The sequence below is a fragment of the Asparagus officinalis genome, chromosome 2 (assembly GCF_001876935.1).
Source record: "Asparagus officinalis chromosome 2, Aspof.V1, whole genome shotgun sequence".
NCBI lineage: Eukaryota > Viridiplantae > Streptophyta > Magnoliopsida > Asparagales > Asparagaceae > Asparagus > Asparagus officinalis.
This window is the reverse complement of record NC_033795.1, coordinates 20,085,858-20,098,636: the sequence shown is the minus strand read 5'-3', so window position 1 is coordinate 20,098,636 and position 12,779 is coordinate 20,085,858. Positions and strand designations below refer to the sequence as shown.

The following is a 12,779-nucleotide window of genomic DNA, read 5'->3' as shown; positions in this document are numbered from 1 at the left end:
TACGAGTTAATCACGGAATTCTGATTGATAATAATATGTGCTTGCGGTATCTTCCTTTCATTTAATTATGAAAATCCCATGATGCTACCCATCAAAACTTATGCAGCTTTGGCCTACATGGAGAGATTTGATTCTTATAAACCTAGCCGAATGTAGTAGAAATGTTGCTATTTTGGGGAAAATTCTAGATTTAGACTCCTAATTGAAGAAAGATTAGTATAGGGGCTCTCACATATGCATGAAGCTCGGGGTTCCGGAAATGGTGGGCTTACTAGACATTCTATTGGATTATGACTGAAAATATTTTGTTGGAGATACCTGCTAGAAGGATTTCTTATTATCAATAGGTTTTAATAGCTACTGTAATTGTTTTAAATATCCATGATATGACCTGATATATCAGCCGTCATATCCTCTTACAAGGCTTGCCACAAAAGGATATGGTCTAAATACCCTTTACCTTTTTTGGAAATTTTGGGCGATTTATCCTCAACATCACTGATATATCAACTGATATGTTGCTCCATATGTCCTTTTATATGCCTTGTTGTGAAACAAATATATCGCTTTTAGCAATTTCTGGATGACATATCATGCTTTTCCCAACATATCAAGTGACATTTTGGCTCAATTAAGCATTCCAATGTCCATATGGACTTTTATTTGTTTTGATTAGTGATCTTAAACATATATTGTTTCTATTTTAATATGGTCATATTTCATTAAGTATGTTAAGTTTACATTTTATGAATTATATTATGTGTACATCATCCAATGTAGCACTTACATATTTACCATAGATTTGCGATATTTCCTCGGTAACCACAATTCAGTATGAATTTTGATCATCCGATATTTTCCCAATATCCTTATTTAAAACATTGGTTACTGTTTCATGCATGTAGAGAAAGAATATCATAAAGAAAATAAATTGGTTACATATCATGCCAAACTTCAAATGTTTGAAGATTTATGTTTATATACAACTTGTATTATTTATTTATTTTTTTCCCCCCTCTTCTTTCTTCTTCTTTCTTCTCTTCACATTCATAAGTTACTTTTGCAATAGTTTATAAGTTATTTTTGCAATACATTTAGAGTAAATGTTGTCAAACAATAGGCATTATCTGGTCTGAACACAAAAATCAGATCTAAAATAATAGATTGAACATTGACAAGTCTAATGGTTAACAAGTCAGTATCGCTGATGTACAGGTTGTAGGTTAAGAGAGTAGCATAATACTTATTAAGTATTTAAGTACATGTCGATACAACTATTTATCTATCCACATATCACCCCTTTTATTGTAATTTTACTTTGAGCAGCATAGGACACATTCCATCCAAATTTGTATTCCATATTCCATATATTCAACAAAAAACTGAACTAGGAGGATTCTCTATAGGGATATATATAGGGGTGCCAAACCGTATCCGTATCCGAGGAAATATCCGTAACCGTATCCGTTAGGATACGAATATGGTTACTCAAATCTATTACCGATAGGATATGGTTGCGGATATGGTTTTGTAGTGAAATATCTGTATCCGTATCCGAAAATATCCGAATACATATTGGTAATACTCTTACGATAATTTCGATTCTTAGATTATGGATTTGTGGTTAATTTTGATGATCAAGATGTCTAATCTTAGCTTTTCAATCATAATGAACATATTAATGAACTCTTTTTGTATCACATGACTATATTTTTCTGAATACTATCTAGTTTTCTCATATCCTTTTTATATCCGCATGCATATCCGTTTATATATCCGCATCTATATCCGTAACCGTATCCGATTTTGGCGGATATGGATATGAATTTTTCTTCCCGACGTATATTTGTATCCGTATCCGTATCCGAGATGGGTAAGCGGATATGGATATGGTAAGTTCCATATCCGAGCCGTATCCGCTCCGTTAACACCCCTAGATATATACATAAGAGAGAGAGAGAGAGAGAGATTTGATCTGGTATCTGAGTAACAATTTCTGGTCTAGGGTTTACATATACACATATATCTTATCATAATTGAAATAGAAAAGGATTGCTTATTGGGGGGAAAAAGAATACATATCAGTCATTTAGTCAAAAATCAATTTTATTTTCTATTGTCATTTAAAAAAATAAAATTTCATTGGTAAAGCAGTTGTCTTGTGAGAGGTCCCAGTTTCAACCTACGGTATAGTCACTGTGACCTTGCTCAATGTAAATCAGTTGTCTTATGAGAGGTCCCAGTTTCAAACAAGGGTATAGGCTTTGATGCAGGAAAAAAGAAGAAGAAAACAAGTATCATGGAACACAAACCACATACTAGAAGGTAGAGAGGCCAACCTGTAATACAGGAGTTTCAACCTCTATAAAGCCCAAAGACTCCATTGTTTTCCGGATCTCCGACAGAATCTGCACTCACAAAAGGACGTGTTGTCCCATAAAAATAAGAGATATTTTTAATAAGACAAGTAGAAAATTTTGTAAAGAAGAAAAGGTTAACGATTTTAGCAATTTTCCTTTAGAGATATTTCAAGGGTAGTATCTGAAAGTGGAAGAAGTGAACGTGCAAAAGAAATATAGCAATTCCTTTAGAAATTTAAACAGAGAACAATGAGTGAGATATCAATGTATCACAAGCACAAAATGTTCTAAATTACTCTTGAATCGTATAGAATATAGAGAAATTACATGAGAAACCAAGAAACCAACAAACATATTAACTTTGCAGCTTAGAAGAAAGATCAAATTGCTGATGTCACATGTTTGATGTTTTTTTTTTCCTATATTATAATTAGTACACTCCCATCTTCCTTATATAACAGATATTATACAATTTCTCCAAACAAAAACATATAACTAAATCCTAATAGCTTCTGTAGCCATTGAGAATTCAACTTAATCACTTTATATGGCAAATGATGTGAGCATACAAGATACTTGACACACAACGAGAGAATGAGAACAGGAAGATAATATCCTCTTAAAATGAAAAGAAGAGAAAAGCACCACAAGGATCAGTAGCATTTTGAATGACATGGTCAATTGCACACATCATTGACTGTAAGTGAAGTTATTTTGTATGCCAGGTGATGAGACGTAAGTGAAGTTATTTTGTATGCCATGGTCAATTGCACATTAATTGGAGAAGGAAGAAAAAGAAGAAGAAATATGTAGTGCTTGTAAGACTCTAAAAGTAGAATATTTTAAATATTAACTTTTTAAAATATCACAACTTCTATAAAAGTAAATTATGTCATAAAGACTAAGATTTGATAAGAATAAACAAGATTTCATAGAAGATTTCCATTTATGTGATGAACCTGGAAGCTCGGGACGTAATTTAGTGATTCTCCACTTCTTCAATATGTACACCATTTCATGCATTAACTAGAAGTGTACTTCAATTCTAAACCTTCAAATGTACGTGAAGTTTCCTCTAATGTGTTAAATCCTTTACATATAGGTTTTCCACATAACCATAGAATATCAAGAATAATAATGCATGTATTCCATCTATTGGTGTTAGCTGCACTAGATTGTTTTACGTGATAAAAACCTCATTCGTTAGATAGGGGGTGGATGAGTGAGACTTTATGGCATGAGAGCATTGTTTGCAACGCTATAGTGACAAAATTTGTCACTGGTTAGAGAGCCAACAGAGATATAGAGATGATGAAGGAATAAAAAGATAAGTAAAAACTTCTGGAAAATGATGGAGAGTTGGAGACTAAGAAAGATATGAAAGAAGATTGAAGACAATAGGAAATATACTCGAACCCAGACACAAAAAAATCCATAATAAATATTATAAATATTAGTGAATGTAGTGAAGCACCAAATTACGACTACTAAAGTACATCGTTTATAGGGGTTGTTCTCAGGGATTTTATTGCATTGTATGTGTGCACTGCCTTCTAGACTTCTAGTAATAACATTTCACTAGAGAAGGTATGTATATTGTGATTAAATCATTAACACCATTTTGTCTTTAATCAGACACATAATCCAAACTAGGCTCTTGAAGATAACAGAGAATATAGATGTCCGTGATTGTGCAGGCTTACCAGTAATACCATGACCATCATTTATAGAGGACATTGAGATGTTAATGCAAATTGGCTTTTAAAAACTCAAATTGATAAACAATGACAGTTTTCAAAATGATAGTTTTAAAAAACTATTATTTCAACCATAATAAAGGTACAGTCATGCGTCAATTTCACAGAAACTAAACAAGAAAAAGCAGCAACAACTTTTATCTTCTAATCGATGTGCCAATTCTTAATAGATTTGTTCTTTCTTATGATATATTATGATGTGATTCAACTTAGAGATTTTTTATATTATGATGTGATTCAACTTACAGATTTTTTTTTCTTTTTACTGGTATATCATGATGTGATTCAACTGGAATAAATTTAATATATTATACTTTTAGCACCTTAGCTCTTATTCTGAATACATCAGCAACCTCTGGATTTGCAATCATGTCAATATACCTAAACAAAAGAGAAAGCTACAATTAGGAAAGCACTCTACCATAGACAGGTAAATGTAGAAACGCATACATATAAACAGGCATCATTGCTATCTAGGATCAAATCTGTTCAAGTTTGTTTGCCCCTTTAAAACTATGTAGTTGGGGACTCTGATTTGTGATTTCCACTATTTACCTTGATGATCCATAATAAAATGTACATGGACAAAAATACCTTTTGGGGTATTCTATACCATGCTTCAACTGGTTTTAGTATGAACGGCATTTAAGTCATAAGAAAAAAGAGAACAAATCTGATATATGGCTTAGAAATATTCAAATTGCATTTTTTGCTGTGTTGCAATTTACGTTATGCATATGAAGGACAGTGCAGATCAACCTTGGGAATCTAAGATATTCCACTGTGTAGCTTGGTAGGCAAAAAAAATCTTTGTAGGCAACAATATTACCCATACTGCACAGACAGACAAATTTGATGCATGACTTAGAAATATTCAAATTGCATTTTTTGTCGTGATGCAGTTTACGTTGTGCATATGAAGAAGAACAGTGCAAATCAACCTTAGGAATCTAAGATATTCCACTGTGTAATTTGGTAGGCAAAAAAAATATTTTGCAGGCAACAAAAAAGCCTTACCTATATTGCATAGACACAGACATACAGACACAAAACAACTACAATAATCCAAGTCCTTCATCCCAAATCTTTGGACTTAACTGCAATAAGGGCCACAAGCAACTTGTTTTCTTTAGGATTTTTCCCCCTTACAGGCCAAGTTTCATATAGTTCACCAGCTACTTAAAGCAACTCTTCTTTATACAGGCTTGGAGAAGCAAGGAAAGAGTAGGTCATTCAGGACAGTATAGTTTTAAGGACAAAACCCATGAGGCTGCCTCAGAAAGTCAGAGTGCATGCTTGATTTCAGGGAACAAAGTTCTTTTGAATCTCAGTTCAAGTAGAAATAGAGAACAAATGTGAACATACATTAACAAACTTAAAAAGAAGAATTAACACCCGGCACATTGGGTGGAAAGGTCATATGTAGTAGAGAACATTGGGAACATACATTAACAAACTTAAAAGAAGAATTGACACCCATCCCTAACATTTTGGTAACCCAAACACCTAGTCACCTTTCTACAAAATACACTCTCTCCCTAATCCTAAACAAAAAATAGAAAAACATGAATGAATTATGACGCCCCCTCACATAACCTTCTCCAAATTGTATTCCACACTCTTTTATTTCAAAATGTATGGCCCACTATCTCTGCTGGCTCATAGTGGACATATAGTTTTATAAATAATATGAGAAAAAATTACAGTTACTATCTCTTCATCTCAAAATACATGACCTCTTGTTTCTCTAGCTATGAGTAAAATATTTTCCCAACTTGTATATCCTAAAAAAAGGGTAGCCCAATGTACGAGGCTCCTACCATTGTGGACTCTGAGGAGGATCAGATGTACACAGCCTTACCCCCACATGCGAAGAGACTGTGATGCGAAATGGGGTAGGGGTCTGTCGGAATCAGTGATTTAATTCGAACAATGCACCGTTTCGCCAAAATTCATGATCTTCGGCAGGAAATTAATTCGAAATAATTAATGTGACAGATGGATTTTAACAAGATTTGCAACGATAATCATGAACAATTCCACTCTCAAATATTTTAATCGCAATATTAATTATCATTTCGCAAGTTCTAAAATCAATATCAAAATTAACAGTCACATTTTCAGTTACTTCAACTCACTAATTCAATCTAAGCAGTGAATATATGATAAGGGTTTAGAGGTAATATATTCATGCAATTAACTAATAAAAATGAGATTACGGAAAATACTGAGTGAGAGAAACGAAACCTTCATCAGGTTGAACTGTGCGGGTTGAATCTGAACTTGGAATCAGGTTCAACTAAACCTGGCTCGGTCTGGACCAAAACAAAAGCAGACCTAAATGAAATAGGGTCGGTTCTGGTCAAAACACTCCAGATCCGAAGTGCCTTCTCTGTTCTTCGATCTGAGGGGAGCGAAGAGACAACGTGACGACAACGAGGCTGCAGGACGACGCGACTGCGGAAGGAATCGGCGACGGGAGGATGCTGCAGCCGGCGCGACGAGAACGCGGCGACGGACGATGCAGGCGACATGCGATTTTACAACTGGCGACGACTAGGACGCGACATCAACTGGTTGTCGAAGTGGCGACGGCATCGACTTGACGAGGATGGCGGAGTGACGCGACGGCAGGAGGACGTAGGCAACGACGATATGGGACGAACAGTCGGCGGTTTGTCAGGGCATTCGAGGAGCAGGGGCGGCGATGTTGTTGAAGAATGAGGAAGCATAGGTGTTTGGCTATTGTCGGAGGTGGAGGGGACAACTGAGTTGTTGTTCGGAGGTGAAGAGGGAGAGAAAAAGACGGCGGCTAAGGTTTCACACCTCTAGGCCGTACGGTTTCACACCAAAATCAGGTAACGAAATATTTTCTTCATTTATTCATTCCATGATTCACTTTGATTACAAGAGCGTTTAAATAGAAGAGAAAAAATACAGAATTAGAAGATTTCCTAAATCCCACAAATCTCTCATAAGCACTTAAATCTCTCATAATCAATCACTACCAAATCTAAACCTAATTTGAAATTCAAATCTAAACTAAAATTCAAAATTCAAAATTCAAAATTCGAAATTCGAAATTCACTACTAAAAACTAAAATAATTAAAATTCAAATACAAATATAGAAATGTCATTCTTGTCCTCATCAGACTGTTTCCAGAATTTGAACCCATGACCATCAGGTCACAAGGCAACAACATTGCCGTTACACCAAGGTTCACCCTTAAAAAAAGAAAAATAAACCATGAAAACTGGAGCAGAACACTGATTGCAGAAATGACTATATATTTCTTTTATGTGTTCTAATAATTGACATTTTTTATTCGTAAAACATAAGCACGCATTTTTAGATTTAGAACCATAGCAAACTAAATTTCAAGAAATATCTTATACTTTTCTGATGTGATGATTTCTTGAATTCCAAGTGACACTGGGTAGATTTCGAGAAGGAAACGAAACCTTGCAAAGGACCCATCAATGAAACTCAGATTTCAGTATATGACTTAGGAATGTTTCAAATTTCAATATCGAGATGCAATGGACAAACTAGGCCAAGTGACCACATGCTCAAAGACAAGGAAAACACCATAGTTTAGATTTTTTTTTTTTTTACATCTGTCCACTTGATGGATCCAAAATCTGGTTATAATGTAGTTGCTTGAGTCCATATGAAATAGTGAGATTCCTCGTTACTCGTTAGCATTCTAAAACTATTTTTAAATTTATAAACTAACTGATCAGAAGAAAACATCATTGATTTTTTGTTTAACATGAAAACATCATTGACTAGCCATAAAATGCAGTTATATTTTGATAAAGGTCTCCATCTAATGTTCATAGATTAATTACATAGCGATCAAGTATCAGTCTATGTACTTCATCATAAAAGGCCTAAAGCCTTCCTCTAGCAAGGGAACTGAATAAAAAAAACTTGGGTGCTCTTTCAAGAAGTTAAAGTCTTCTTATCTGATTGGAGTCATGTGATGCAATGATTCTTGTTAAACCCTGATTGAAAATATGAAAGCCCCTCACATTTATTTTTTAATTTTTTTTCCATATATCCTATTTCCCTTTAAGATAGTCTTTTTCTTCCTCTGCTCCCAAAACCCAAGGTTTTAAGTATTCACATATTAGGGAAATATTGGATGGCCAAAATTCATATCATATTGCGAATATAGGGGAAATATTGAGGATATGTGTTAAATATCGAAATGTCATAACGGATGTTTGCATAGATAGTATAATGCACTAAAATGTAATCTCAACAGACTTAATGAAATATAAGCATACAAAACGTAAATAATATATGTTTAGGATCACTAATCAACCCCGTAAATCAAACAAAAGCACAAATCAACGTGGCAACATTTCATCCGATTTTTAGGACAAAACTTCACTTGATATAATGGGAAACTCATGATATCTCACCAAAAATTGCCAAATGCGGTACACTATTTTGCAGCAAGCCCTATAAAATGATATATATCAGCTAATATACGGCCATATTGGGATATATAGCCAAATTAGCCAAAAAGTGGCAAAGGACATTTAGAGACCATATCGATTGTGGCAAGCCCTGTAAAAGGATATATCGGGCGATACATCGGGTGACAGCGAGAATATTTAAAACAATGCTTGAACCATAATCTATTTCTTTCAAGCATTAATCAGACCTTCAACTTGCTAACATTCTCAACATAAGGAAGCAAACCAAACCTGAATCTATCTCCTTTTTCCCTTTAAAGCACTAATATTCTCAACATAAGCAAGCAAAGCAAACCTGAATCTATCTCCTTTTTCCCTTTAAAGCACTGACCTAATAGCTTTAAAATACTCTGCAAATCTGTCTCAAACCTCATGCAAATGAAGTTGTTACAATCTTATTCTCTTAACAGTTTATTAGTAAGCTAAAAGTTAGCCAAGGACATAAAAAAGACAGTCAACGCTTCACTCTCAAATACGCGTCTTCCACTGTGAGCTACTTTGTTGTTAATTTCCATCTCGCTTAAAAATTAAGTGATAACATCATCCAATCATAAACTTGGGCATGTTACTTATTACCAAAATAGATGAAGATACTATTTTTTCTTCCAAAGACATGATGAATCCAAACCTTGGTTTTATCTAATGCTCATGCATTATGAGTAATTGACTGAAAAGAAACACGCACACCCACACACTCACTCCAGTTCACAAATGTAAGTTGCAAAATGCTAAAAATGATAATGAATTAAATTTAGATAAACTGAATGTGTGGTAAGTGGGTTAAAACCCATCATGGTAAATTTATCAACTAAAATAATTCTCAACTGAAAAAAATATTTCATAATTGTACTTGACTAGTAATCTCAACATATTTGAGTGTTGACCAGAGAAATTTAATTTATTTTTTTATGACTCTAACAGACAGAATTAATATTTGTTCCTAATAGTATTTTTCTGGGCATTGGAAATATAAAAAAACACTACAATATTTAACCATGTGATTATGACTTCATCAGAATTTTAACAACTTCAACAATGCAGAAAATGAGAGAAATTAGAATCACTGTCAATACAAAGAATTCTTTAACCAACCTCTGACGATAACGCTTATCTACATCAGTTAACCCATGATATTTATCTGGTAGAGGCAGTAGGGATTTCGTGAGGACTTCAAGAGACTTCACATTAACAGAAAGTTCCCCTGACAAATTAAACAACTATGAAACAACTTGATATAAGAAACAAAGAGAATAGTGTAGTAATCAATAAGAAACAAAGAGAATAGTGTAGTAATCATGATTCAAAAGTCATCCAGGTATCAAAACTGCTATATGTGTAAATCATGTAGCGCGTCTAGTAAGATCATTGTAAGCTAATCATACAATAGGAAGAATATACCGAGGTGTAAACAGATTGTTACCTTAACAAGGTAAATGATTTTCTAGACCCAAACATTTGCAACCATGAGAGTATAAATTAACAGTTTCCAAACGGCTAAAATACCAACTTAGCCTTAAAAGTGACATCTCTTTACCAGTTTAGCCTAGAAAGTGATGCCGGCAATAGTATAGCGTAAAAAGTGTCAAATACAATGACAAATAGGTATTTCCAGTGCCAAAGATAAATTTTAAGCGAAATATTGAGTATTTTTGCATATAGACCTCTCGATCTCCCATGTTTCTGGATTTACCATCTCCTCCATTCTTTTCTCATCCCGATCATCAACCTCCTCTCTTTTCTCCCACTCTCTTTCTCCCTCCTTTCTCATATCCTTCCTCCTTTCCCTCTCTCCAAGCCCACCTCTTCTTAACTTCTTTAGCTTCTCTATCTTATTTCCTTCTTCCCGCTCCTTCACTCCCTCCTAATGCTTCAAGTAGAATGTTTGATGTTGCGTCTGAGAAAGAAAGAGAAGGAAATTAAATTTTTAATGATTGGAAGGTGAAGAGGGAGTGGGTAGAGCAAGGAAGGAGAGGGAGTGGGAGAGAGAAAGAGGAGGAGGTTGGATTTTTTATAGAATGTTGATGTCGAGTTTGAGACAGGAAGAGGAGGTTAGATTTTTTTTGTTCCTTATATGATTGGAGGGCAAAGACGAAGTGGGCAGAGCAAGGACGGAGAGCGAGTGGGAGAGTGAAGGGGAGGTTGGGGATTGAGAGGAGAAGAGAATGAAAGAGATGGATGAAAGGAAAAGTTAAGATTAAGTATGGGAAAGGATGGACTACGAGTGAGAGAGGGAAAGTTGGAGATTGAAGGAGAAGAGAATGAAAGAGATGGTGGGAAGGAGAAAGGGGATGGTGGGAAGGGAGAGGTCTTTTTTACAAATCTCAATTTTTTTTTTTTTTTTGGGGAAATATGAAAGATTGAAGGGTCTATATGTAAAAATTACCATAAAATTTATTTCCGGCACCGGAAATACCTATTTGTCACTTTTTAGGCTAAAGTATCGCCGGCATCACCTTTTAGGCTAAACTAGTAAAGGGATGTCACTTTTAAGGCTAAATTGATGTTTTAGCTGTTTCCAAACTCAAAATAATAGCAGGAGAATGTATAGGTACAAAACCTTTCTCAGTTTTCTTGATAGAACCGCATGCCCCCACAATATCACCGATATCAACATATGTCTTTAACTGCTCAAACTGATCCTCAAGATTTTCTTTCTCACAATAAAGCTACAAACAAATGAATGAAATTACAGATGGACGAGAAGCAACAACAGCATTTATCGTAAAGAAATGCAGCACAGCAGTAACTGAACTCTCTAACTTAGGTATTCTCCCTCATGTCAAAACATTCAGAATAGCAATAAATTACAAAAAAGTACTAGATCCATGTAGTTTCTCTTAGTATATGCATTAAAGTGCCAATAGAGACATAAAGTTAACGATGAAACAGAGAAAAGCAGCAATGAAGTAGCAATTCAAACATAATGTTCAGTAAAAAAAGAAATCTGTAAAAAAGTGGGAATAGGACATAATTCTTTCACTCAATAAAATACTCAATAATGCTTAAGAAGTTTCACCGGTATAAGAATTAGACAAACCTGGATTGTTCCTGAATCATCTCTCAGAGTCAAGAAAGCAAGTTTACCGAATGCTCTACGAGCAATAATTCTTCCTGCTATTGACACTGACTCTTCCTTTCTCTCCTCACCATTTCCCAAATCAGTATAGATATGTTGAAGCTGACTTGCAGTATGACTTTTGTCCCACTTATATGCATAAGGTTCACGGCCCCTGCTCCTCAATTCTTCTACCTGACAAAACAGTCATCTATAAGGGTGGAAAAGAACAATATTGTTTGCAGCTCATCAATTTCAGGCAATCAAATATTTACAATATTTTGTTATTACATTTGGCTGTCTAGGTATACATTGTGCTTAGAGATGAGTGTCCACGCGTATAGAAAATAACCAACATTAGCAATTCTTCTGCAAAATGGAAGATTGCTCCTTGGATGCATGATCTTAAACTGCATAACTAAAGAACACATCCCAAGTGGATTTTCACGATTCAGTCTTGCTTATATCTTCCTTTTCCAAAAAGTTTACAGCATAGATAAAGGCTCAATGTCAGCTTGATAGTACGATCACAGAAGTAGTAAGCTTTGCGAAGAAAATAACATCTTGTTACTCTTGGTATGTGCACAAGTATATCTAATACTAAATAATAATAGTGTCACAATTCTTTTCTTTTTAATTTGACAATTCAACTTTCTTGCAAGCAAACACATTTTAGGCTATAACGCTGATATGGATGCGCTCTTCTATTTTCACCGGAAAAAAAAAACTCTTGCACTTTGACTCCACCCTTAGACTGCCAGCCATGCATCCTGTTATGAATTTTGAACATAAATAAATTAAGAAATTAAAATCTTTGGTAACAAGCACGTTCATTTTACATTGGGTAAAAAGTGTGGACCTTTCCTCAAACACTTGATGTGCCTCTTATATAAGCATCGGACTCCACTTACTTCACACCTTTAAAACTAACCTAAGCATTTCCAAATAACCCTAATAGAAACCCAATTTGGGAAAAGTCTGGGTTCAGCCTGAGTTTCAAGCAAATTAGCTCTACACTGTCTTAAATCGAACGGAGAGAAAAGCGCGGACCTTTTTAAGGCGGATGGCACGAATGGAGTCTCGGTCGGAGGTTGAGGAGGAGGAGGAAGAGGCCCTGC

General features: G+C 34.9%; 1 protein-coding gene across 1 annotated transcript in view; it reads right to left on the bottom strand.

The window, feature by feature from the left end:
• LOC109830463 (lysine--tRNA ligase, chloroplastic/mitochondrial) overlaps nucleotides 1–12,779 on the bottom strand; it is a 23,902-nt gene that overhangs the window by 10,907 nt on the left and 216 nt on the right. Inside the window, 6 exon segments of the mRNA XM_020397724.1 lie at nucleotides 2,340–2,408; nucleotides 4,441–4,498; nucleotides 9,699–9,807; nucleotides 11,164–11,272; nucleotides 11,644–11,856; nucleotides 12,712–12,779. The exon segment at nucleotides 12,712–12,779 is cut by the window's right edge and continues 17 nt beyond it. Coding sequence (XP_020253313.1) covers nucleotides 2,340–2,408; nucleotides 4,441–4,498; nucleotides 9,699–9,807; nucleotides 11,164–11,272; nucleotides 11,644–11,856; nucleotides 12,712–12,779 — 626 coding nt within the window.